This window comes from Poeciliopsis prolifica, unplaced genomic scaffold (assembly GCF_027474105.1).
Source record: "Poeciliopsis prolifica strain line A6 unplaced genomic scaffold, Auburn_PproV2 SCAFFOLD031, whole genome shotgun sequence".
NCBI classification, from domain to species: domain Eukaryota; kingdom Metazoa; phylum Chordata; class Actinopteri; order Cyprinodontiformes; family Poeciliidae; genus Poeciliopsis; species Poeciliopsis prolifica.
In genome coordinates, this window is record NW_026562406.1 from 4,170,225 (window position 1) to 4,198,205 (window position 27,981).

The window sequence follows — 27,981 nt, forward strand, 5'->3', positions numbered from 1 at the left end:
CTCTCTCCATGAGGACTGAGACATGTGACAAACACACATTAACCTTTTACAGAAGTCCCACAAGCAGATAGCAGGGGGATTCCTCTGCCCTAAAAGTACCTTGTTACCCAACATGTTCGAAGGCACCATTAGCCACCAAATATGCATATTTAAACAAGTGAGACAAACTCTTTGCAGCAGCACGAATAAAGCTAAAACACTAAGCTAAGTTCATTTACTGAAAGCAAAAGGTCACTTTGTCTCGACACCCTAGCAGCACATTGTTGATTTAATCATAAGCCAGCACACAATACAAATCAGCTCTGGTTGACTCAGAAACTTGGCTGCCGCAGGAGCACACATGGCACAAACATCCAATGAGTGGCAGCCATGCTGAAACAGGTGGTGTCTTCACACCCAATCACAACACTCGACTTCCAGTAGCTCCTCCCTGAGAAAGTCCAATCAACACCTGGTGCAGCCAGAAAGTTGTTGTTCCTGTCTGTCACATGCCCTGTCCCTTGCCTCAGTCGTGGATTTTGCGGCCCGGCGGCGGAGCAGCTCTGTCGGACGCTCTGGTCTCTCTAGAGCTCCGGCTGGGAGGCTCTTCTGGGGCTGGGCCTTCCGATCCAGAGCAGAGGAGATGAAAACAGCTCGGTCGCTGCGCTCTTCCTGCCAGCTGGCTGGAAACTTGAGCCGGTGTCAAGTTGACATGCTCCGAAATGGCACATGCTCCTCTCTCTCTGTCTCTCTCACTCTCCTTTTTCCTCCCGCTAATGTCGTCCCAGCGCTCCGGTGAGTGCTGCTGTGCTGTGCTGCGTCTCTTCCCCCAATGGCGGTCGTCTGAGAAGACTTCCACAGGAAAGTGGGACTGTGGGGCGGCGCTCTATGCTCAGCCTTTCTCTCCCTCATCTGATCTCTCCTATCTTTTTTTTTTTCTCTCCCTCCCTCCCTCTTTCCGTCAGTCTGTCCCGCCCCCTGCCTTGCTCTGCCAGCAGGCGCGACGGCACGCACGCACACACTGGAACAGACAAACGCATGAGTGAGTACAAACTCGCTAGAACTCCCCCGCCACCGCCACCCCCACCCTCCCTCCGTCTCTCTTGTTAATACTCTTGCACACAGACACAAACACACATTGAGGCAGTCCAAGAGTAAACAGAGAGCAGCGAGGGAGAGGAAAGAGATAGAGGGAGCCCAGCCACAGAGCCAGAGAGACAATGGAGAAAGGGATAGGATACAGAAGTGGAGAGTAAGAGGGGCACACAGGCAGGAGAGAGAGAGAGAAAGAGAGAGCAAGAGAGAGAGAGGGGAGTTGATGTTGATACCATGAGAAAGCATAAAGGCTTTCACATTTTTCCTGACTGACCTGCTTTTCATCTTGAATGTGACCTCTTCAGTTTATAACAACACAGAGTGAGGGGCAGAGGGAGGAAAGGAGACTGAGGGGAGGAGGAGAGAGGGAAAAGAGGTGTTTGCCAAATCTTCCACAGCTCTTGCCAATCTGGGCCGCTGCCATCTTCTGACCCAGAGACAGGAGCGAGAGACGAGAGCGACGGCGGCGCAATAAAGAGAGGAGAGATAGCATGGCCTTCCCTGTCTGCTGCTCCTTTAAATGGGTTTCTCCTGCAGCAGATTAGTGCACCTACATAAACCCCCGACCAGGAAGGCTGCACATGAGGCCGAGAGAATGCAGACGCAACAGTTGCCAAGGGTTTATAGTGATCAGAGATCGGAATAGGCCAGTTTTCCCCTTGATCGGCAGGTCAATTACTGAAAAAATCTGAACTCCCATCATCTACATTACATAATAACAACTAATTACATGTATTTCGACGTGCTTTCTTGAGTTTAACAAAAATGACTGAGGATCAGAGAGACATATTTTAATTAAGGGTGTCGTGATGCAACTCTTTCACTTCGGATAAAGATATTTCAGTTTTGAATAATGGCCAATACTGATAATTGCAAGATTAGATATCAACAGGAATCACACATACTTTTGTAATTTATAATCCCAATGTGTGATGCAATGGGAAATGTTAGAAAAGGCTTGATCAAGTGATATAAGTGTAACAGAGCACAACAGTCAATGATAGAAATGATAATAATCACTGATTCATTCATTATTAACCCGTTGGTCTGCATGCTTGTATCCAAGGTTTTAGATGCAGGCCACTATATTACACAACTCGTTTTTGGTTGATAACCGATTTTGATATCAATATCGGATCGGGACACCTCTAGTTTTAATAGTTCTATCATAGAACAACCTGCACATTTTGGACTCTTTCCTATAAAAAATAAAAGCCAAAATCTGAATAAACAGCCCTTCACAAAAATCTGAAACTGGTATTGGCCAGAAAAAATCTGATGAGTGCAAACCTTCCAAGTAGTGTGGCAGAGTTGTTGCTTAAGGCTAAACTGGCTGGCAACAACACGCCGGCGTGCTGATGTTCTGCCAAGAACAGTAATGTCATTATTCAGATCTGGTTAGCTCAAGGGGATAAATACAATAGCATCAGGACACCTAAGCCTCTTTAAAACATATACATATGAAGCACATGACTTGGAAGACATCCCGAGCGAACAGAATTCAACACTGTGCAGAAACGGGCCGAGGAAGGTAGCAACGTTCAGCGTCTCGGAGCGATGCAATCCCCGGGGGCAGGTTAGAGGATGGTTGGCAGAACTGATGAAAAACATTAAGAGCAGCTCCTCCTCTCCGGCTCTACTGAACTGTAGCTGGAGTCCTGTGTTTGTGGTTACATAAGCCCTTCATAGAAGCTCTGCTTCGACTGAGCTGCCAGGCTAATCCTCTGGGATGGAGTGCCCCACTAATCCCACGGCAGGAGAATGGAACTGAAGACATTAACCAGGATTACTACACAGGACCGTGTTCAAGCAAGGCCAGCGGCAGTTATCACTAAATAACCTCGTAACTCACAGAAAGAAAAAAACACACAGACTTAGTAGAAGACGCTACCCAAAGATGAGCAGATTTAAAGTCAGTTTTGGTTGATTTAAAATGGAGGACAAGGACAAGTGATAAAAAGCAGAAAGGGGTCACATCAGACAATCGCGGAGTATTTCAGACTTTTTAATGCTACTTTGAATGAAATGCATCACTTATAAACTATACATATAAAACCTGATTGGAGGATCCTGCTGTATTACAACCAACCATCACAAAAGCCTCTGTAGCGCCAAACGTAAAACTTTTAATTTTTTATTTTTTTGCATTGTATTGTTTGGCAACAGATGTAAGCCATTGGTGAAAATCAATGTTGTCCAGCCAACTGGTGATAAATTTGCACGTACCCATGACAGACACAGGAAAGCTAGCCAGCTAGCAAGGGTACATTAGCGGCTGATTACCAGTAGCCTCAACCAACTTGAACCACAGAATGCAATGAAGATGTCTGCATAAGACTCAAACTTGTGCAGCCTGGTAAAACTTAAGATTATCATCTCAAAGGACAACTTACAATTTATAAAACAAATTTAAAACAATTTAAGGCCTTTACTTTACACGCATGAATTTAAAGATGCACGGACACCCTGAGTCTAACCAACTGCATACGAATGGCACCAAAATAGCTGCTCACTCAGAAAATGTTGACAGATGTCAAAATTTAGAACATTAAAAGTCTGACATAAAAAAAACAAGAGATAACCAACCCATTGTAAACTTTCAAATGGCAAAAAAAGAGACGTTTCCTGGCTAAGTGCTAACAGGCAGAGCTAATCCCAATTCTTCAATGCATACAAATTTTGATTTTTCCCTGAAAACAAAACTATGTTGGCCAGATTCTGCATCAATAACATATTTCAAGAAAAAACCTTGTAAGAAGCCATTCAAAATTAAATTGTATCATCTGCAGCAGTGGCTCCTAATGTTGACTCTCAGAATCCACTTTCCTTTATGATTTAAATGTGTAGCAAATGTGATACTTGGTACCACGTTACCAAGTACCATGTCTTTTGGATGCTAAAGACAACAAAAAATGTCAACTTAGTAATAATTATGTCTTTGTTAAAAAAATAAAAATCAAGAACATTATAAATAAAAAATGATTGGTGACTTGTATGTTGTTCAAATCTTCATATAATTCTTGAAGAAAAAGTGGACTCAGCTTTTACTTTTTGTAACAATGTCCAGATATCCGAGATGAAATAGAAATATTCTAACAGGTGAATCTCTAGATTAAACAGAATATTTATTCTGCATTTTATGGTGAAAACTTACAAATGCAAAAAGTTAAAATTACATTTTTAAATTCAACATGATAACTAGACATATTTGAGAGACATCACCACTGAAGATCAAAGAATCCGACATAGAAAAGCTGTATGCAGAAGAGCTCACTCAATCTGAGAAGCTCAATCAATCAGTAACTGAGGCTCAACCAATATACAAATCAAATACTCTCAGACACACTCACACACAGAGCTATTGCTGAGCAAAAACGGGCAGGATGGCAGTGACCTCTGCAAATCAGCCATAGGCTTTTGGGTAATCTTCAGTCAGGGACAATAAACAGCCCGAGTTAATGACTGCTGCTTTCGCAGGGCTTGCTGATAAGGGACAAACTTTACAGCCTCCCTGATAAAAGCCGAGCTGCCTTGACCCACAGAGAAAAGGAAACGGCTCCAAAGAGCAACAAACGCCTTTTCAGGCAGACTGAGAAGCACACGCACAGACACAACCTCACAGCACGTGGCAGCTGCCGCCTCTCTAACAGGAAGTCACACCCGTGTCGGTCGGCGATGCTTTCAAATGTCGCTCGGGCGGCTAATGTTCATTGATCAGTTCATGACAGCATTACAACACACAGCGAGGCTGACGGAGCGAGAAGACGAAAAGTTTAATCTGCATTACCTTTTTTGGCTGTTTCCATCTCTTCTTCAGTCCAGCGAGAGCTCTCATTCATTTCCAGATTGGCTGTCAAAAAAAAATATAGAGAAGCAGCGAGTTAGAGAAGGCGGGAGGAGGCGGGGTAGCGGGCAGTTGTCATAAAGTCAGTTAGGGAGTGACTGACATTAGGAAAGGAAGAAGAGAAATGAATTGAAGAAGGGGGAGAAAAAAACAATGAGAGGGTGGAGGGGGGGAGGGAAGCTAGCAGTGAAGCACTGCAGCTTTGGTTGCTAAGGACTATTTGTTTTAGATGGAGGAAGCAGGAAATCCAAGGAGAGAAGTCAGTTAATGATTATAGACATAACAATTGGCTGCTTTCCCTGCATAGGCTGTGAGCCAGGCTGTCAGGAGGGCTGGAGCCTGCACTTATACGTCCTCTGTATGGACTTGTGAAGGGCACAATGGGCCGTTTGGCAACGCTAACCAGCAGAAGACCAAACAGTGGCAAGGGTGGGGCTGCTTCCTGCCAGCTGCCCCCCCTCCTCCACCCTTTGTCACCTGGGGAATCCCTGTGACCGAACCTGTGCCGCGGGAACGACTGCGGCATGCACACACAACTGCTGAAACATCACAAATCCTGTAGTAGCCCGGAGCTGAAGTGTTACATGACTGAATTACTATCTGAGGGGGTGGGGTGAAGGAAATCTAAGCAGGAAAACACTGCGGAGCACGACTATTTGTCAATAGTTCTGTTTTTGAGGCAGGAAAATTTCAGTCAGATTTCATTTGAGTTATGCCAATTATGCATGTCCCTTTTGCTGAAGCTTTTGCAAAAGGAAACAATGAGAACGGAGGAACAACAGTACACTCTGGTGGTTCACAACATGAGGCTACAAGTAGATCAAAGGTCACCCTGTCTAATATCATTGATGTTAGAACTTCTGCGTAATTTTATTTAATCATTAAAAAATACTAACTTTTATTTTTTGCCATTCATCCTCAATGATTAGCCTCTAGCTAAAGACTTCACAAGTTGTTCTGTGATGAAAGATTATCATTGATTTGTCCTACACTTTCAGGATTTCATGTTTTTCTGCAGCAACTTTTCAAATGGCAATCTCCCAAACATTTATGATTTTTAGTAAAGATTAAATAAAGAAAGAAAAGAAAATGAGAGTAGGCCCATTTGTGCTAACCGAGCTCGTTGCTGAGCGGCGGAGTGATGGTCTCCTCTCCTTCGCTGTTCATGGAGCGGGTATCGCGGCCTTTGCGGCGGCCCTGACTGTTCGCTGTTCGTCTTCCCTTGAAAGCCACAGTGGGCTCCTTGTCTTCGGCATCTTCTCCAGAAGTGTCATCCCTGCATTTTAGAGATGACGACAGAGTCAGAAATGCTACAAATTAATAAATTAATAAAAGCAGGGCGTGGTTGGGATCCTTGTCCTGTCAGAACACCTCGTCACCATCAGTGATCAGAAGGTCAGGCTTTTGAAACATCTATGTTCGACCAGAAAACTGCAATTAGTGCAAAATTGTTTTAAAATGGACACAATTTGAGGCTTCAACAGTACAACCGTGCCAGACGCATCAACATTGTTTGAGGGGATAAAAAAGGCCAGGCTAAGACTTTCACCTTACGTATGGACAATCCCTAAAAGGAATGCAAATAATAATAATAATAAAAAAAAAAGAAAGAAAATGAAATCACACAATTCAGTTTTTTTTAAGTTATCTAACTGAAGTTAAAATACATATATTTCTGGGCAACTTGAAAAGACAGTGGAATCTTGCTTAGCAAGAGACGTTGGAGAGCAAATTGTGATTATGTGCGATATGCCTACACTGCTCTTTCATTCTTTTTCACTCTCAGGATAATTTATCGCGTGTCACCACAGTGGCATGCAGGAGATGGCAACAAAGCTTCAACCTCCTGCTCCTCCATTCATCTTCCTCCTACTTCATTAATCTTGCCAAAGGGAGCTAGTAGCGCTCTAAATATAGGCGAGCCAGCTGTGCCAGGGGTGACACGCAGGCAGCAGGGTGTGCAAAGAGCCACAGAGTCCCCAGGCCTTTCCTCAGAACAGGAAAGCAATGGCCACTGGTTCATCAACATCACCATCATCATCATCTTCTTTTTCATGCTTATAAATATGGGGCTGGCATTGCTTGAAACAACTGCAGGATACAACCTCAGCTGACAGCATAATAAACAACCTAACTGCAGACACAGAGATTTTAGTTCTCAGGCAACAGAAAGCCGTGATTTTCCATCTGTTGTTTTTCATCCTCTGCAGGAACCCAGCCAGAAAACATTCGCTCGTTGATCACTGCATCCACCTGTCCACCCACCCAGTGCCACACACACACACAGGCACACAACCACAAGCGCGCACACAGACACACACAGTGTGTCAAAGAGACACCTGGTTTCATTACTGAAATTATTTTCCACAATAAAACAAAAATAAAACAACAATAAAAAAAGAGAAATAAGCCTCAAACTTGTGGGAGAAAGAAGATCTGGCTTCACAAAAAGAATCGGGGAAAGAAGCAGAAAGACAAGAGCTGCCGTAAGAGAATAACCTGGCTGTAGGTTTTGAAAGAAATAGATTTTAAAATCCACTCTGGCTTTCCAAAATGCATACTTTCAGGCCTTCACCACATCTAAAAAATATGTGGCATGTAATTATATCATTTGGGCGTGTGGGTCAAGCTAAATAAAACTGACTCAAAAAATAAAATTGTAACAACTGACACAATACTGAGATACACCTAACAGTACTACTGATAGTGAGTTGTGTAGAGCTGCCACTAACTATTTAGCAATCGATTACTCTAATGATTAATCGGCTTTAAAAAAAAAATTCTACAGATTTTTTTCATTTAACCTTTAGAACAATTTTTTAATACAATATTAGAAATACATTTTGAAAGATGCAAATGAATAATCCAACTTCTTTCTAAAGAAAATAAGCATCTAACTGCCTACAATCCCATAATATAGCTTTCCTTTGGTGAACTTTAAGCGTGTGATGCTAAAATTGTGAAATTTTAGAAGATCTTGGTAGAAAATATTTACAGAGTAAAAGTTTTCTTTTTCATCTTAAACGCACATATTTTTGCAGTTTTGGCAAAATTACTTCCCTGAATATGTTGCTTTTTCAGCAAATGGCCTTTTCGTATACTCCAGTTAACGATTAATCAATTACAAAATAAGCTGAAGATTATGTGAATAATCGATTAATTGTTTCAGCACTAGAGTTGTATATGTTAATACTGTTCAGTACTACAATTCATTCTGCCCACTTCAACAATATAAACTATTAAAAACTACGCATCAAGCGACAGATGGTCTGTTGGTAAAAACAACTGTGACTTTAGAAAAATCACTTAAATGTCACCAGGAAACATTTTACGCTGACAGTAAAAAAAAACAAAACAATAAAAAACAAAATCAGATCGCCTCGGAGAGCAACTACCGAATACTTACTGCTATCCAAGCACGTAGTGGTAGATTTTTGAATCATTGTATAGCTCTGACTCGAACTATATCAAATCAGAGATACAGTTTCACATTCACTTTGACTTTTTGACAAAGTGCATGTCAGGAAATGAACAAATTTCATAACTTTAACAAGATTTTGGGGTGCTGAACAGCCTTCATTTCAGCCAAGATTCAGCACAATTCAAAAGCAGCTCACTTCATTCCATCCTCCTTGTCTTCAGCTTCATTTTTCTCTTCGTCTCTCTCCCCCTCCTTCTCTTTTTCCTCCTTCTCCTTGTCGTCCTGGCTGTTCCGGTTCACTTGTTGCTGCTGTTGCTGCTGCTGCTGTTGCTGTTGTTGCTGTTGTTGCTGCTGCTGCTGCTGTTGTTGCTGCTGCTGCTGCTGACCGTGCTGCAATTAAAGAACAAACATCGGAGCGCTCCGGTAAATTTCACATCTCCAAAACATTTCACGGCTGAGCAATAGTGGATTTTGGCTGTAAATTCTGTAAAAAGCTTCGGGTTATAAATATCCAACGTGCCGGTTGGCTGAAGGGGAAAAAAAATAAATAATGCGTCTCGTTTAACATCTTGGACCACCTTCAGCTCAACAGCACGAATCATTTACAGTAAACTTGCTTCATAAGTGAAGAGAAAAACATTTGTTTTGATGGATAAACAATTAGACACTCAGATCACAACACCGCGTCGAAACAATTATACCCTCAAGTCTTTTAAATAAAGATTGCATCCGTTTCAACCGCTGCTTTGGCCCTGATGAGCCCATCACTCTGAAACAGAATTAATCCAGACTAATCAGGCTGCATGACCTTTTCTAGATTGCTGCTTAGACTCATACTTGCGCTCTCTAATAAACTGAAGCCTTCATTTTTTTGATTAGCCTCGCTGGTAAGAGGGTTTTCCTAAGGCTACAGAGAGATTTATCACCTTGAATTAGATTCCTATTAGCTAAACGTATGCTCATGATTAATCATTGCAAGATCTCTGCTTGATTTAAATATTTAATATCTAAAGTGGCATTTTTTCCACATTTTCCAAAATCTATTTGCAAGCAAACTTCAAGTAATATCATAAGTTAAGGTGCAACATCGCCATTCTCTGGAGCTCTTACCCACAAATATTTTTCAAAAGTTCGAAATGCTTAATACTTCACCTCCACACGTCACAAGCTCCGGTCGACACTTAAGACGAAACGACTTCCCCAAATGTAAGTTTTTGAATAACTTTGGAACAAGAAAAACAGCCTTTTCTCTCTCTCGCTCATCTGCAGTCTTGGTTTCGATTCGATTCAGCTACAGAACACCCACTAACCTTCAAGTCAAATCTACAAATTGTCATAAGATGTAAAACAAAACAGGATATGAGAGTTCCGAAATTATAGCAGAGCGTTTCTGCTGTATAACTGCACCCAGAACCACTTCCTCACCAGCTTCCTGCCTGTCTGGGCTTTAGGGGTTAGAGTTCAGACAACTACAGCCACACACTCAGACCAGAGAACCTTCTATGCTGCATTATCTTATTATATTCACAATTGGTCTCTGCTAATAGCTATCTTTGCATTAGCTGCTTCATCCAGGGAAAAACAAGCTGCTACCATCTACCGGCATCAATACATACACTGACTCATAGATGTTTTATGGTAAGTGAACAAACAGTAAGTGGAACAAAAGATGCGTTGAAAGTCTCTCTCTTTTTGTATGTCATCACTAAAACCCCATGAAATAATCTCCCCAGATTACGTCTCTCTCTATGGGCGGTCTAGTGACTGCCCATAAAGAGGGACGGAGCACTTTGACACGGTCTCTCTCCAGCTCTTACAATGTACAGCAATGCACTTTCATTTCCTCCTCTGAGCACCCCTTTTCCGTCACTGTGAGCTCATTAGATGCAACACAAAACACGTGGAGCAAACGTCAAAGTGCAGATTCATCAGGAAGGCCAGGAGACGTCACGATACACACAGAACAAAAAAGTCGAGAGCAAATTAAAGTGCCGTTCCTGTATCCATTCCCACTGCGTCTGATGAATAGCTTCAGATGATGAACAGGCACAAAATGTGGATGGTTTAAGAAAAAATAAAAATGTATAGAAATTTAATTAGCAAAACTAAATGAGCTTTAACAGACTTAGGGGCTTTTGAATATCACGAAAAGCCCCTGACATCAGTCAGACCAAACTTACCTTGTTTTAAGTCCAACAGAATAAGCAATGCTAATGTCACCCTAATTACAGGAGTAATGTGTCGAAAATGTATTTATTAATGTATTCAAAATCAAAAGTTTACGGAAATGTTCTTACTGGTATGCTTTTTCAAATTCTCTGGAGGACTGATAAGAGTTTGTGAAGGCCACAACAAAACATTGACTTTGTTGACCTCAAGACACTTTGTAACCACTATGGCTACACACTGAGGTCAATCTCCTGTTTTTGGTGGCTCTAGCAGACCTTCCACTTTACAGTTTTGCCCAACATCGCATTGGTCTGTCACAGAGAGAGTCCAATAAAGTAATTGTGGCATGACAATATGTGGAAAAGCTCCAAGCTCATAGTTCATATTTCAAAATCCTGTAGCTCAAAATATTACAACACACAAAAAAGGTGTGTGTGTTCACAAATGTTTAAGAAGGTTGATAATGATTCGTCTAATATATGTTTAGGCCTGAAATCCGAAACTGATCGATCATCTTCAAAAAAAAAAAAACGATGACAGAGCGACATTTTCCATTCTGTTCCTTTGCATATGAGCACAGTCCAGTTTTTTGTTGATAAAATAAAATGATCAAAAGATATGTTGCTAATCTTTGCCAAGTTTGTTTAAGAACAGGAAATAACATGACTTTCAGAGTCATAAGTTACATAGTAAATAAGCTTCACATGTATCAGCGAATGACCAGCAACAGCAGTATATGCATTCATTTTCAGCCTCAGGAAACATGTACACAATACTAACATAATGCTTCCCGGTTGAATAACAGCTGATTTTAAGAAGTGACAGTACCAGAGATCTCCCTCGGCGTCGGTTCCTCCGCACTATATTCTTGTAGTTTTCATTCTTTTTGGTCAGGTAGTAAAAGAGCACACACTCTGCCACCGTCTGAAATGCAAATGTAAAGGTTTTCACTTCCTCTGAACACAAAATCACTCCAAAAATAGCATAAAAAAAAAAAAAGCATTTCATACCTTTCTCTCAAGAAAAGAAGCGATCAGGCCAAAGTTTTTAGGATGCTGGATGAACCTTTAAGAGGAGAACAAAGCTGATCAGATTTAAATCGTCTGAGCTTCCAGAGTAAGACTACAAAAATCACAACATAAAAAAAAAAAACATGACCTGTAAAAGAGAAACATAAAGTTTCATTTAAATCATCTTAGATGTGGAAAGAAACATCCCAGATGACAATTACTGGTGAAGGCAGCAAGTGTTTGTTTTTGGTGAATGTGACCCAAAGAGGAAACTAGAGCTCTTTGTATGTGGGTAACTTAAAAGTCACCAGTTTTACTGTGTGGTCTTGATTTGATTTGGTAGCTCCAAGCCTCCTCTCAGTTCTCACGAAAGGGGAAGATTCACTTCCTTAGCAAAAACAAAACAAAAAAATCCCTCACTGACCTATTATCGGTTACGCAAATTTTATAGGGAGTAAGTCACGTTAAAACTTGTGGCGTAAGAACTATGGCGCTTAAGTCGACTCATGTGGCATTTGACCAGAGAGAAAAGATTTTACCGGGAACAATTACAATAATTGGAGGGGGGAAGGAGAAAAAAAATGTCTCACTTCTCTCGGAAAGTGTCCCTCTCCTGCTCGCTCCACATGTTCATGACCTGCCGGTCCTTGTAAACCTTCATGGGGTCGTCCATCAACCCGTTCATGTTGATGAACTTGATGCGTTGCTGCTCGGCGTCGAACAGCATAGGGGGGATGACGGCCAGCTGCCGCATTTGCTTCTCCGTGTTCTGCATGTGCCACATAGACGGGAAAAAAGAAGCAAAGAGAGAGAGAAAAAAAAAATCCAGGAGTAAAACAGACTGCTGCTAAAAGAGAAAGCACTTCTGGCTTTGTAAAGACATGGCCCCTTTCAAAACTAATGAATTAGTAGGAGATAAGCCATAGATTTATTTTCTGTTTATAATTTAGTCATCAGTACAACCCTATAGGAGTAGAGATGCTTTTTATTTTCTTTAAAATAGCTCCCTTAGATGTATTATTCTTCAAACCTGAGCTTAATAAATGCAGAAAATAAAAATGTTCACATATTTATTTGCACAGTTGTTTTCTAGTGTCAAGTAAAAAAACAGAAAATGTTTTTTTTGATATTTTCAGTTAAACACCGTTATATATTGTAGAATTAAACAAAATAAATAAATAAAAACAACCACTAAGTTCCCATTATCACCAGTCAGCTTTGCTGCTGACTAAGCAGGTTGCGAAATGCACTGTGATCAATATCAGGGCTTGAAAAGAACAATGAGATGATGCTAGACTACAGTATAAGCAATTTCAAAGATTTAAGCAATAAAAAATCTTTAATGCGAGTCTGGATCTTAGATGGTAAATGAGAGTGAAGATATGGTGGTGCTAAAATGGGAAGACATTCAGCTTTAAAAATAAATGTTAGAAAACAAATGTAAATCTACTTGGGACCTCAAGAAATTTTGATTTATTGACATTAATGTTGCATTGTGGTTGCAAAAACTCTTTCCTTTTGAAAAATCCACAGTTTCTCGAGTCAGATTTTCTCAAATTATATTTTGGAAGCAAGAGCAGCTTGTTGTAAATAAAGTTCTTTTGATTAATTGCAATTCTTTAGAAATCTTAGAGGGAACGAATGGGTAGGGTGACGGCAATGAGGCCTTCCAACCTTGGAGCTCAAAAACAAAGATAAAGCGATCAAAAACCCAAGTGGGAACAAAGAAAAAAGCTGATCAGTAATAAGAATATAAGGAAGATTTAATTGCTGCAATGCCAACAAAGTTTTTTTCTAATGACTGATTATTGAATCTTAAACAAGCCATTATTAGTACATTGTAAATAAAGCCGGGCCTTTTTGTCACAAAATTGAGAGCAAGTCTATGTTTCTTACATTTAATTTATTAATATTTACCTGAAAGATGGCTGACTTCATCTGTGTATTTGAATGTAAGCATTGTGAAACGATGAGTCAGCGTGAGTGAGTTTAAACTGAGATGAGTTAAAATGTCGGAAAATGTTTGGCAGTCTGCCATCAGAAATCTCCATCATTGCTTCCTGCTGCATTAGTAAGAACTATCTGTTTACAAAACTGTTTCCTAAGGTAGAGTTCTGCCCTGCTAAATTAATCTTCCTGCATTAAAAATTAGAAATATTCTTGTGAAAACTCATCCTTTATCAATTATTTTCACATAATTGCACTTGTAGAAAATTATTTTTGCAAAATTGTGGTTCCAATTAGACTCTCAGCAGTAAACTGGTTCAAACTATTATCATAATTAAACAAATAGTGTTTTGGGGTTGGGCAATTTGGCTTAAAAATAAAATTAAAATTAAATTTTAGATTTCATCAAAAAAATATTTGCTTCATTTGTAAGAAATTACAAATGACAGAAAATATTTTCAATCTTCCAGACAAACAGAAGTTGTCAAACAGGCTCGTTCGACAAGATGGCGGGCCTTGGATCCTGACGGCATGAACTATGGAATCCCAAATATCCAGATTTTCCAAAGATTTAATTTTCAAAAACAAAAAATTGGATTATCAATAAAGTCAATTTCTTGCGCGGTTCCTCTATCAGTTTAACAAACTTGAGGTTTAGATCATATTTCAAGGAGAACTCTACCAACAACAAGAACTTTGAAGCACAACATGGAGACTGATCAATCAAAAATCAATCAATGTTTAGACATTGGTTATATATTTAGAGCCAATGTATAAACATTTAAAGCTACACAATCTGTGGTCTCCATGGATTGTTAAAAAAGAAAAGAAAATTAATAACACGATGTCCGAAAACTTCAAAAATAAAGTTAAAAGTTTGTAACTGAGGGTAAAGAATCCAAAACTTCGACTGCCTACGGATTAAGCAAAGTGAGCGTTCTGAACAAATCTTACCTTTCTCTTGCAGACTCGCATTTCAACCCAACAGTTGCCAAAGGGCAATTTCAGGTGGGGGTGAAACCAATTTTAACAGAAAGAGCTTACCTCATGCTCTGATATTCCATCAATGATTTCGGAGACTTCATGTTCACTGCGGGCTGCGGATGAGGCGAGGCCACCTCCTCGCTGCCCAACGCGGCTGCAGACACACAAATACAGAAATCCTGTTGGTGATTCTTCAAACCGGCGGCCATAACGGGCCACGGGAGGCGATCGCGCTCTGCTACGTGTCTTTAGTGAAAACCCACCTCTGCATTCGTTCCTGCATCTCTCTCTGCTTGCGGATCTCTGGGAACTGCTTTTCGTAGTACTCCCGCACCTTGCTCTCCTTGGCCCTGCGCCGCGGGTTATTTTCAATGCGCTCCACTTTCTTCTCCCAGGCCTCCATCAGCTGGTCATACCGCTGGCAGAACTTCTGCTCCTGCGAGATGGGGTCGAGAAAATAACTCACAGGAAGCAAAACGATGAATCAAATTCACTTAACTACTTGTGATTAATTAATTTCATTTAATTGTAATTAATTGTTTATTGAAATAATCATCAACTAATTTGGTAAATGATTCATCGTTGGTCGAAGTATCCAGATTTGAAAGAAAAAAGGCCATTTTGTTAAAGAACATACTGGAGCAGTAATTGAGCTAAAACGATACAAAAACTCTTTGGGAATACGGTCTATTAAAAAATTCTTAAGTGGCATAGTTTCAGCTAAAGCCAATTCAAATTCTGTTAAAAAAAACACTCCCAAGGACCTTTTACTATTCAATTTTAAGTAAAAAAAAAAAAAAAATACAAAACAAAACACAAAAAAAACAGCTTTATAAACAGTACTTCTTTAGCTGTAGACACATCCTTTGTGACAAATGATCAATAGTACTAATAGAATGCTATTTTATTTAATTTTTTAAGTAATTTAGTTATTTGCATCATTTAATGTGTTAAAAACGTGTAAAAAAAAAAAAAGGCTTAAGAGGTTAAATGAAAAATCTGTAGACTATGCCAAAGTTTTTTTCCGATTAATCGTCAGAGTAAGAAATAGAATATACGATCACTGAAATAATCATCAGTTTGCAGCCCTAAAATGTTTTATGTAGAGTCTGGATTTGGAGAAGAGGTCTGGCAGACAGACGGTGCAGTTTTTCTGCCTCCATCACAGACAACCTATTAACCCTGGTGGAGACATGACCCTCAGAGGGCCCATAAACTACATGGCGATATCTCTGCACATACAGTTGCCTCCCCCACAACATGAGGAGAGGAGACACTAACCCATGGCTCAGACTTTCATTCTGTCTTGCATCAAATACGTTTAGGAAAAGCAAAGGAAAAACATCAATCTTGTGGACATTTGACAACTGATTCACCAAAAATCCTTAATTTTTATAGCCAGGCATTGTGGATTTCATTTACAGACACCGTCAATCAAAAAACAACGTTTCAAAAAGTTCACTGCAGTGTTTAGCTGAAAATTAATACAAAAGACAAAGGGAAATCTTTTTCCATTTGTTTTTTGTTTTCCCAGGGACCTGAATAGAGCGTTTTAGCTTTTTTTTTTCCCCCCACTCTTCGGCAGGTCTAAAATGGCCACTCACTTCGAGGAGCAGCTGGCCCAGTTTCACACCAGTCATCTATCATTGGCTGAGTCCCAGCTGAGTCACAAACGGAGATTTCTACTTACCCACTGCTTACGAGCGTGATTTCTCCTTTTGAAATACAAAATGAGCTTCTTCCTCATGGCGTGGTTTCTGCATGGATGAAAGAGGAAAGTTAGGAATAAACCACATGATACTGAAAGAGAAAGAGTCTATATGTCAACAGTTGGACTTTACATTCGTCACATCTTTTCATGTATTTGGTTTCCTCAAATATACAGTGTCTTCATGTCTATTGAACGTTTTTCCAATTGATTTTATTATAAGATTTCATGTAACAAACCAACACAATTAGGTGTGTTGGCAGATGATAGATGATTTTCAAGGTTTTGCTAATAAAATCTGAATGGTGTGGAAATTAGCAAGCTTCAATTTATCATATTAATGGATTTATTGCGACAAGCTTAACTGCAATATCCCCAAATAAAACACAAACACAGGCAGTATGCTTTGTTTTAGTAAAAAATATCAACAATTTTTGCCCCACTTCTCAATTACGCAGAACTTTAACTTTATCTAGTTCATACAAAACCCCAATGAATAAAAAACATATTTCATTGATGTTTCCAGATATAGTGTGAAACATTTCGACTGCTAGGAGGCAGTGTACTTGCACTTTTCAACCTCAATTCTTTGCAGCATGAATGGTAAATAAAAAAAAACAATCTTACATTACATTTTGACATAAACAGAAACAACGCCGGTCCTTGAGTGCAGCCGCTCGATAAACTCAATCTCGCTTCTGGGTGGAAGGGACAGCGAGAGGAGCCAAACTTATAAAACTTGTCTGTGTTTGGAACGATCAGACTAGTAGCTTCAAATAAAGGTCAAGGCCAGTAATCTCCTTAGGCAGCTGCTTGGTTTGTCTCTTTCTTCACTGCAAGACAAGAGTTTTATTCCTGACACTTAATCTGTCACTTGTGAGGTCATGCTCTCCACTGATTAATGTAATCTTAGTCTATGTTAGACACTTCGGCTGAGCTGCTGGTTCCCGCTGGACCAAGGCAAGGACACACGACTAGCAACAACAACAAAAAAGAAGAAGAAAAAAAAAGGGGTGTCATCCATTGGTGCATGAGGTAATCTCAAGGGGAGCAAACAGGCAAAGACTTGCCTTGTCTTAAAAAAAAAAAAAAAGTTGATTTACAGAAATAATTACATATGCTGAGCCATGACTTTGCAGCTCGAAAAATAACTGTGAATCCAGCTGCATAGAGGTGATATACCCATGTTGTGCATAACAAGTGAGAACCTATCTGGTGAAGCGCACACACACACACACACTCAAAAAAAAAAAAATCCCACCCTGATAAAGTAGATCTTCTCAAAAGACAGAGATGGCATTGTCCTCTGCACACCAGATGGCAAAAGACGAGATTAGTAGCCCCGTAACCCTGCAAAAAGGTTCTCTTTGTCCCCCTTTAAGCTCAGGCGCTTTCTAAGATATCGGAGAATGCTGTAATTTGGCATAATACTTTAAAAAACACGAAAGCTGAAAGATTCATTATATGCAGACTTACAATAGATGTTTTGCAGTTGTTTTTGCTCAGGCTTGCTAGCTGAGCAAAAAAAAAAAATTTCAAAGAAAAAAAGGAGAAAAAAAAGGCCTGAACTTCAAAGTTTTGTCCTCAGTGTGTGTAGTTACGCAGGGATGTCGGCCTACTTTTCATCAGCTGACTGTGTGTGTGTGTGTGTGTGTGTGTGTGTGTGCGCGCGCGCATACGCATGCGCGCGGGATGCGAACCAGGAGGAGGGGATTGTGCTCGCAGAGATCCACAGAGATATCGGTAGCCATCGCTGCCGGCGGGGATCAATGCCAAACTTATCAAACCGGTTAACAAAACAAAGAAGCTAATTGTGCTCGGTCAAACTGACACACCGGGATTTAATAACGCGCGCACAAAGACGGAGTGAAAGCGGTTTTCAGTTAATTGCTTTGAGGCAATAATACTGATCAAACGGCGCGGGGATCAAAAGGAGTGAAGACGGCAGTGAGCGGTTAATAGTTCAGGATTGTCTTGTGGTATGCCGCTGTGCCCGAACTACACAGTCAGTGTTGGAAGAAAAACCCCATGACAACCTTCAGATGTGTCTCCATGAGTTAAAATCTTCTTACAAAAAAACTTTACATGGATGAAACTTTTAGTCACCAACACTGCTGAGAAAATGAAAATTAAATACGACATTGTCCATCAAATTATTATTTTTTAAATAATTTGTGATTCTGTAACACACAAAAAAAGAACATCCATGTCTGCGGTCTCATGTAAGAATAGAGATTAGGAGAACTCCAAGGTTTCGTTCACAGCAAGTATTGATGCTCAATTACGATTTTTGGCTGAAATCCTTTTTTGTTGTCATCGATTCTACTAATTAAACTCCACCGCAATAGACTTCACACAGCAGCATACTGTTTACAGAAGTAGAAAGGGAGGGATCCATTTATGGAACGATCTCAAAGTTTATTCAGCAATGGGAGCCGACAGCATCGTCACAAGATCATAAGGCCAGGGAAGCTAATAAAAAGAAAGCAAAACTAATAGCAATGTCTTTTGTGGAGCAATAACTGCAACTTCTGTAGAAAAGTGCGCTTGGGTGTGTCGTCAGAGCCAAGAGTTGTGATGTGATGTGCTTCACTGGCAGACTTCCTTCGTAAGTTCAGAATTTTTCATTGTCTCACAATAATGACAAACATTATTATTACATGATATTTTGGACTGCAGGTCAGATCTGCATCTGAATTCGAAGAACCACAGATTAGATTTTTTATGGGTGAATAGGGTCGTTCAGTGTCATGAAAAATTTTGATTTGGGCAAAAGAAAATAATTATTTTGGCTCACATTTACCTACTGTGAGAACGCAGGTTAGGTCACTTCAGAATAAGATAGGCTTGTCATGATAACACATTTTGCTGAACAAACCATCTCAGAAGTTATTGCAATAAATGATGACATTGTTGTTTGAGATCATTTCCAAGGAATAAAACGTAATAGCATAATAATGCAAGAGCACATTTTTAAAGACCAGTAAATTTTACACTCTTCTGAACATTTAACACTGGAACTGGAAGACCTTTTAAACATCCGATATAAACAAAACAACAGAAGCAACAAATAAAGTGAATGACAGTCTGTCAATAATAATGCCCTCCAAAAAAAAAAAAAGAATTAGATCAAAGCATCAGAATGAAGTTTTGTCATTCAGTTTTTTGTAGAAAAAGAGAGGGCAAAATGATAAATCATCCAAATAGAAACGATTGAGCTTGTTTTTATTTATCATGCGATTAATTGATTTACTACTTAAGACGACTTTAAACAGTCGAGTAGTTAGAAATCTGACAGAGCAATCAATGACTAAATGACTAAAACAATCATTAGCTACAGCCCAAGTCAAACCTATATGGAATCCTGACTGATGCTTGATAATAGTAATCATGGCCACGAACACACAGGAACTGCTCGAGTTATTCTGACATGCTGTAGTTGATTATCTGGACATCAGAATATGAGGCTTGTCCCTAATTTTGATATTTCTTAAACAGTTCGGCTGTTTCCTCCCTCAGTCACATGTCGTCATGTTAAACAGTCTCATGTGGTCCGTTGTCTGCTGCTCCTCATCTCTTTTCCAGAGATCACCTCCATGTCGTTTTCTGAAATCTATCCTAATATCAGAGAGTGAGTGGTAAACACATGCAAATGCTGGCCATGGTATGACAAATTTATTTGTTTTGCTTAAATTAAATAAGTGTTGGTCTGGCCCATAACCGTAAATAAATGACAAAAAAATGTGCCTCTTTATTAACACTGCAGCTGTAAGAGGTAATCATAATCACAAGCCAACAAAATAAGCATTGTGGTCAAAACAGGGAAAGTTTCTGCAGCCTTAAGTTACATTTTAAAGGTCATCAAAACATGAGAGAGAGCCCTTCTTCGCATCACATGATCATTCTTTAAACCCTGGCTAAAGAGTGGGTACACGAGTACATTGGTTTCAATAAATCCTTCCTCATACCAAATCAACATGTAATTGTATAAAACTCTAAATATGAACATCCAACATGTCAGTAGAACTCGTAAAAGGCACCAGGAGACAAGAGTTCAATAGCCCACCCAGTTTTTATCATAAAGCCCAGTAATATAGCCCTACAGACCTAATTACATCACAGCTGTGCTGTCTGAGTGAGCAAGTTGTTGCACACTTGACACTAATGGACGGAGTGGGACACACAAGAATGATTGGACATTACACATGCAGCTGAAATATGATTATTCCCACAAGTTTCACAGTACAACATGGGCAAGTCCAACACGACGGGCTCCAAATGTAAGAGACAGAGTAACTAAGCAACAAAGACTCATTTTGTCAGCAACGCCGAGTGAGCGTCTTCATGGAAAAGCTTCTCTCTGTCCTTGAAGTGAACAATGTCTTACCCAGGGACACAGTGACCCAGGGCGACAAGATGCACAGCAGGCATCAAGGCAACTGGCAACCAAACAGGCACCGAGAGTTGTTAAAAACAACAAAAACAAACTTTAAAAAACACTATTGTTAACTTATTGCAGATATTAAATTATTAGGGATGCATGACACCCCAATAATAAAATCACCAGCATCAACCATAGTTAGTAATTTTTTGACATATCGATATTAATGTGATTTCTAAAACTGGGCTAATATTAATAACAGATATCTACTTCCATCTTCTTGCCATTTGTGAATGTGTTTTGGGAGGGGCTGGGTTTGGTCATGTGGGATTTGTTTGAGCATATGAAAGTGATAGTGATGCAGCACAAGATTGTGGGGTTTTTAAGCAGAAGCAGAGAATCAATGTCAGCAGCGTGGTTGTTCTTCTTCAAACCAAGTCACAGGGCAACAAAATATTTATAATATTCATAAACATTGGCCAAAACAGCAACATTAATTATCACATATCAATCCAAATTTTTATATCTGGGTTGACATCAACTATAAATCCAGGAATCTTTATGCATTTCAAGCATTACAACAGATCCTTCCTCCCTGCATTTCTGCTCCCAACAACATGTGTTTACCTCCCTGCAGTCATTTGCAGTTTTTGTCATTTAAAATAAAATTTCTGCAGATATTTGCACATTTTTGTTTGTAGTATTTTCACTTCTCCCAATAGTTTTTTAAGCACAAACACCGATGCACATTTTGTAATGTCTTTTTAAAATTACCCTACTCGGCTGCACAGTCTACAGTTTTCATAACTACACTTGTAAATTTCCAACAAGTTGTTACTGTATAGTAAGTTGATCTTAATTCAGTTGTTTTATATACACACATACGTTTTTCTAACAATGTTGCTGAATTTAGCAAAAATTTTGCAAAATACCACATTGTTTTGCTTGTTTGTAAAATGTAACAATGACAAACTGTTAGTAGCTAGTTAGTCAAGCTATCTGCTGAGGTAGCGAATCTGAAGTCAGCTGCTTAACAAACAAGCTGCCAGCAGCTTCTAAACTTTCATTTTCAAACAGCACTACCTGCAGAGGAGGGATAGGTGGCGTTCTACTGCCTACATTTGATCAACAACAAGTGAAGGAAAGTGGGAGTGCTACCTTACGAAAGGGAAAACACCGACCACAGCACTTCCCCTGCTATCTCTTCTAAAAGAAACCTTCAAAATATACGAAGAGTATGCTAAAATTGTCAGTGCTCTCGAAACCATTCCTTGCCATAGTTGCACTATGACACAGCTAGTCAGATGTTGCCAATGTATAGTTTACTGTTGAGGATGAAATTCTTTTTAAATGAGCCAAAAATGAGATAAATACTGTAAATATGACATGTGGAATAAGACTTACATCTTGATGTTTTCATGGTATTGTTTGGTATCAGATGGCTGATTGTACAAAGGCTGCAACAACAGGACAAAAAAACAAAACAATTAAGGGTGTTACAAAACGGCAAAAAGGCCTAAATTAGTTTTCTCAGTCATTAAAAAATTTCTTAAATATGTCATCAGTTAGAGCACTAATGCAAAACTTTGGAACGAATGAAAAGAGGTCACAGAATGAACGCCCCCTGAGGCAGAGCTGAGCTCTGCAGCAGCCGGTCTGTGTTTAAAAATTTCAGGAGAAGAAAAGTCTACGCAAAGTAAAAGTCGCTACTCACCAGTTCCACTCTGGGTCCCAGCCCCTCCAGTATCCTATGAGCCTCTTCTGCCTTTTTCTGATGAGAAAAGACAAACAGAAGGAGCACATTAGCCAGCTGCCATCACCACGGCAACACGGGGAACACTCTCACTAGATCGCCAAAGCAAAAAAAAAAAAAAAAAAAAAAAACGCAGCTTGCTACAAGGGTGGACAGGGCTGGATGCATGGATAGATGGAGAGCTGGACCTGCTGCCTATTATTAGAGCTTTTAACTCAAGCTGGGCCACAGCTCCTTGCCTCAGCTCTCTCTCTCTCTCTATTGCTCTCTCTCTATCTTCTCCAGCAAGAAAAAAAGAGAAAGATTACTCACCTCCCCTGAGCAGAGAAAGGTTAGAGAGAAAGAGCAGGGAGGCATGAAAGCAAGTGGGAGAGAAAGAGGGGGGATAAGAGTGGAGCTACAGGAGTGGAGGGGCCACTTTAGAGCCGGAGAACAGAGATGTTTGACCATTAAGGAAAAAGTCAATCTAAGACGGGTCTTCTCTGCTCGTCCTTACATAAATATTTAGCTCCACCAGACAAATCTGTATACATATTCCCAAACTCCAAAGCAATATTCTCGCTGTACTCTTCTCCTTCATTTGCCATGTACAGATGCCCCTGGTGCATGTAGTGACATTTTACAGCTGATGACAGTGACAGAGCAGGCCAGGTCAGTGGCAGCTTTTATTTCTTTATATGAGATTAGAATATTTTAAATATCCTCAGTGACTGAAAATACGTTGAACTCTAAAAGTTAGACCACCGTCATGTTCAGAGAACATATTGTAACATTGCTTTCATGCAGCAGGGACAAAAACCTTCATGGTTTTAAATGAATATGATGTAAAATTTTGTATGAAAATGCTAATCTTGACGCTAAAACTTTCGGCGACAACACATTTCTGCATTACCGCCATTGATTGATGTTTAGAATCGGCAACAGAAATTGGTGCACATTTATTGTATCGTTTATGATTTATTGTGAAAAACCTCTTTAACTTCAATATTTGTTTGTCGTGCTATAAACGCTTTGCTATGCAGTCACAGGCATACAGTTATCTAAAAAAGAAGCTATATTTTTTTTAAATCATAATTTTTATCGTTATTACAATAGTATTGCCAAATATCACAATACAATTCTATGTCCATACTGTAACTGTGCTAATAAAAAGGAAAACACCCTGTGTGCATCTTAGCTTTTTCATTTTAAAGATAGTAATTTAGCAGCATCTTATCTTAATTAAAGACTTCACAACAAATTTGACACTGGAATGTTTTTTTAAGTTTCTTGAATTGTGATCAAGGGTCACAGAAAATCATTCCAAGAGCCACAAATGGTCCACGAGCCACAGTGAGCATCCCGGGCCTACGTCCTCAGCAACATGTTTTTAATAGACATGCTTCACTGCAGGGAAATGGTGATAAAAATCATGACTATATCAACTTCACATGATGAGTGAACACAAGCTTACAACTGGGTCAAAAACGAGGCGAAGCTTTTAGAATAATAGCCTTGTGCATCCACCGAACAAGGAAAGAAAAGAACCACAGCCTTACACAATGCACATGTTGTACATGTCAATTAAATGCAAATGTTGCTTCCTCATCATCAGTGAGTAGGTGTAACAGGCTGCAGAGTACTGCCTCAGAGAGCAGCTCACAGCAGCAGCACTTAATGAGCAGCAATTATTAAAAGGAGACTTTCATCCTCCGAGAGTGGAGGGAGGGGGGTGTGGGATTTCTCTTCATTTCTGAACTGTGATACTTTCAGCTAATTTGAAAACAAAGCTGTGAAATACTGAAGTAGCTTCAGAAGAAGAAGAAAAAAAAAGAACAAAACAAGAAAAAACAAACAATATCTATGAAACTAAAGTGGAGAGGGGAAATGTGAGGCAAAACATTGTGGTTTTCCATAAGAGTGTAATTAATTAAAGTGCTGGTGCTTCATTAACATCATTCATGTTTGTAAGCAGACAGAAGTGAAGAGGCTGAATTTAGCATTTCAATCATGCCCCCGGTGGTGGCACACAGATTCACGACAGCGGCGCTCGCATTATCGCTGCTCGTAAAGCTCGGAGCCAACGGAACATTTTCTGCAGGTCACATAATCCGACTCCAGCAAACGTGAAACCAGATTTCTGGGATTGATTCTGCGGCTTCCCTGAGTGATTATAATCCCAAACCCCACCAAAAGGAATCCTGGGAACAAAAACAAGGAAAAGGGATAAATGCAGGTGGGAAGGGGTGGGGAGGCCAAAAAACTGCAAACCTAATTTTACATGGAAAAGACAAATGCAACGCAGTCACAGGAGGTCCAAGTCTGTGATGACTGTGTTCCAAATGCAGGAAAGATGAACATGAACTGAGCCGTCTCTGGGGGGTCTGATGATGGGGCTGAAAGAGCCTGTGACTGTGAGCCCCGGAGGGACAGATGACAGTGTGGAGACGGGGAGAGCTGAGGCTGAAGTAATTCCAGCCACGTGTGTAAACACCATGTGCAACCATTTCTATTTACAACACAATATGCCCCCCGGACTCCTGCTACCTTGAAGACAACTCAAATTCAGCATATAGGATCGCGACAATTAAAAAGCGGCGCGAGTGGAGTTGTAAATACCAGAAATGCAGAAGCGATGAGTAAAGCAGGAGCGTGTGACTTAGAATAGAAGCAGCTCGAGCCTGGTTTGACTGCCACAATGAGGCTGGATGGCAGCAGGCCAGAGTGCATCATGTAAGTCAGAGGGAAGTGTTACAGAGTTTAGACTGCACGCTTGAGTCACTTTATAACTTGCGCCATCTGCCGTGTTCTTCTGTTCCAAGGGACACGCAGTAATGCAAAGGATGTTTTATTACACACAGAGAATGCCAGCGTTTGGGCTGAACTATAATTGTCCATTTTGAGTGAATTTTCTGCACATCTGGGCTGCTGCCCAGCCTAAATGTGCAAAATTACCCAGCTTAAAATATATGTTGGATTTAAAAAAATAAAATAAAATCACAAGTGGCTCTTTAGAGTTTGAGTTTTGAACTTGCAGTTCCTACAAAAATGAAACCTCAGCTTTTAACCACAAGGGGGACTGAGAGCACTGAGAATCACTGCAATGGTCCGTTGGTTCATCTTCTGCACACACCTCAACTTCCTGCGGCGAACATTTCCTGCAGCTTTCACAAAGCACCTCCATAAAGAGGCTGATTAATCCGAAATATTTTAGAGCAAAGGTCAAGGGTTGTGCAATGCAAACGTGAGTCACCTCTGATGTGTGTGCGCCTCTCGGAGTCAACACATCTGATTCATCATGTTTGCCATGTTGACCTTTAGTAGCATATTCTTTCAGGCAACATTCCTACCTTTCATGGCAGTAAAAAGTAAGAGTGGTTAGGTATGACATGAATACATTTCGACAAGCTTTGAGTTTTGTTTTGCTTTTCTTTTTTTTAAGATTTATCTCATAGAAAAAGAAAAAAAAAGGTGTGACAGACTGCTGCTTCTCTGGGGAGGCAGCATGTATAGACAGCATTTACTGTGTGAACTGTCACGCGGCAGCCGTGAACAACAATAACATGGCCCTACCTCTCCGCCGTTTCAACATAATGAATACACTGCGAATGTGATCGAGTGTGGCCATATTGAAATACCAAGGAATATGGGTCAAAGGGGTAAGGCAGCAGATTAAGTACGCCTGTTTGAGTGTTTATCTTCCACTTACTCGGTTCTCATCGTAGATGATCTGCACCAGGCTGCGGTGCTTGGCCTCACTGGGTGGTGGCGAGATGGGCCTCTCGGGTTCGTGGGGCTTAGCGGCTTCCTCCTCCAGCTGTTGCTGCAGCACACACACAAAAAAATAAAAAAATCTGGTAAATTTTCCATTATATGTAACGGGGTAAATATTGACAGCCGATTGTTTTTTGTTTACAGATATTCCTGTCACAATGACAATCGTCGCTGGATGACAAATTGTCCCGGAAATCAATGCAAGAAACGATTGTATTGCCATCTTGAGACAATTTTCAACTAAGATAATAATACTTTCTTTTAATTTCTTTAATTGTCCACGTGGAGATTTTTAATCTCATTTTAATTTATCATGTGATCAATTGATTTATTGCTTATTGGGACATACATGAAAGTGACGCTTATAGAGCTTATGATGCTTTTATAGGTTATGGCTACATATGTAGAGCCAAAAATACTCTTTCAAATAACTAAAGCAACTGCACAACATTGCAGCTTTGGAGATAAATCTTTCATAGTATGGTTCAACTTGATGGCAGACATGCTTCACCAGTGTCGCTATTTGCGTGGCGCTGCACTCTGCCACTTAAGATTATGTGCGATCAAGGAAGGGGGGAAAAAAAACTGAAGGACGAGACCAGACATGCCGCATTTATGGAGCTACATCAAACAATGAGTTAATATACTCTGCAGCAGAACTTAATTTGATCAGCACAACAAGACTGCACAAACAGAAAGCAGACGTATTGCTGAGTCAAATGGCTTTTCGAGCAAATAAAATTGATGTTTACAGTGGGAGCGTAGAACAAGTGGCACTGCATGTGCATAAACAAAAAGGTACAGAGGGAGAAAAATATCAAACGGGGAGTTATGTTAATGGAAAAAGCAGATGAAACAACAAGGTGGCTCTGAATGTGCATTTTGGCTTTGGATTAAAAAAACACAATACAGAGAAATGAAACAAAATACTGAATTGATCTTTGTCACATTCACATCAAAATATGAAGGTCTGGTTATGGGTCCAAAAAAAGACCATAGTAATTAAAATAACAATTAACTGAATGAAAATGATTAAATACTAATAAAATATTCAATAGTTACAGCCCTGTGTGTATTAAAGAACATATTCATACATGCATAGTGTCAGTTATCAGTTGCTGCGAGCCACAAACATAATGACTTTAAAACGCCGAGGGTTGAAAGACATTTACATCATCTAAACGAGACCATAAAGTCGTCTCCTTATGCAAGCATTGTTATGTTTACCCAGAGCGTCCTTACAGCTACTAACTCAAAAGACTTGCATCAAATTATTTCCATTACCTCCAACTGATAAGGTCTGGCAGTTGTATTGGTGTAAGCGAATGACGTACTGCAACCAGGAAGGTTTCAATACTGATTTGAGAAAATTGGGTCAGGTGGTTATTTTTGACTGGGCAACCGATGTGGCATTACAGTGGATTTTTACCCTGGTGAGGTTAAGAACTGCAAATCCAGTTTAACTTGAAGTTAAAATTCTCTAAAAACAAAAAAAAAAGGCAGCAAGTTCTTTCACTTACTGGCTAAATCATGAGTTTAGCCAGTAAGTTACTGAACTACAGGTGCACCAATTGCAGTTTTCTGACTGCAATATTAAGTGCAATATCAAAACTGCAAAGGATTGCATAGATGTAATATTAGCGAAACATTACAGCTAGCATGCATTCAAACTCTGGAAAAATAGAAAAGTAAGCAAGCGGTGGGGAGGATCTCGGTTAACTACCTTTGAAAAATGTCAGAATAATATCGCAATGTCGTGCTTTCCCTCATACTGTGCGGCCGCACTCATAAAAAATCCAGTCCTATTAATTCACAGATTTCTGAAAACACCAATCAAAACATTAGAAATGATATCTACACAAGAATAGTTTGACAAAATTCATTTAAAATTTAATACCAGCGAATCAGGTTTGTACTGTACTCTGTGAGTAATCATT

At 39.9% G+C, this 27,981-nt stretch overlaps 1 protein-coding gene across 3 annotated transcripts in view; it reads right to left on the reverse strand.

Annotated features, from left to right (window-relative positions):
• Positions 1-27,981, reverse strand: part of ncor2 (nuclear receptor corepressor 2) — a 103,437-nt gene that overhangs the window by 32,978 nt on the left and 42,478 nt on the right. For all 3 annotated transcript variants that reach the window (XM_055050864.1, XM_055050865.1, XM_055050866.1), the window contains exons 6-17: positions 25,980-26,093; positions 22,253-22,309; positions 21,943-21,995; positions 16,140-16,206; positions 14,713-14,885; positions 14,510-14,603; positions 12,109-12,287; positions 11,519-11,573; positions 11,337-11,432; positions 8,536-8,729; positions 6,034-6,194; positions 4,862-4,924 (exon numbers count right to left, since the gene is read on the reverse strand). In XM_055050864.1, coding sequence (XP_054906839.1) covers positions 4,862-4,924; positions 6,034-6,194; positions 8,536-8,729; positions 11,337-11,432; positions 11,519-11,573; positions 12,109-12,287; positions 14,510-14,603; positions 14,713-14,885; positions 16,140-16,206; positions 21,943-21,995; positions 22,253-22,309; positions 25,980-26,093 — 1,306 coding nt within the window. The remainder of the gene's footprint in view (positions 1-4,861; positions 4,925-6,033; positions 6,195-8,535; positions 8,730-11,336; positions 11,433-11,518; positions 11,574-12,108; positions 12,288-14,509; positions 14,604-14,712; positions 14,886-16,139; positions 16,207-21,942; positions 21,996-22,252; positions 22,310-25,979; positions 26,094-27,981) is intronic.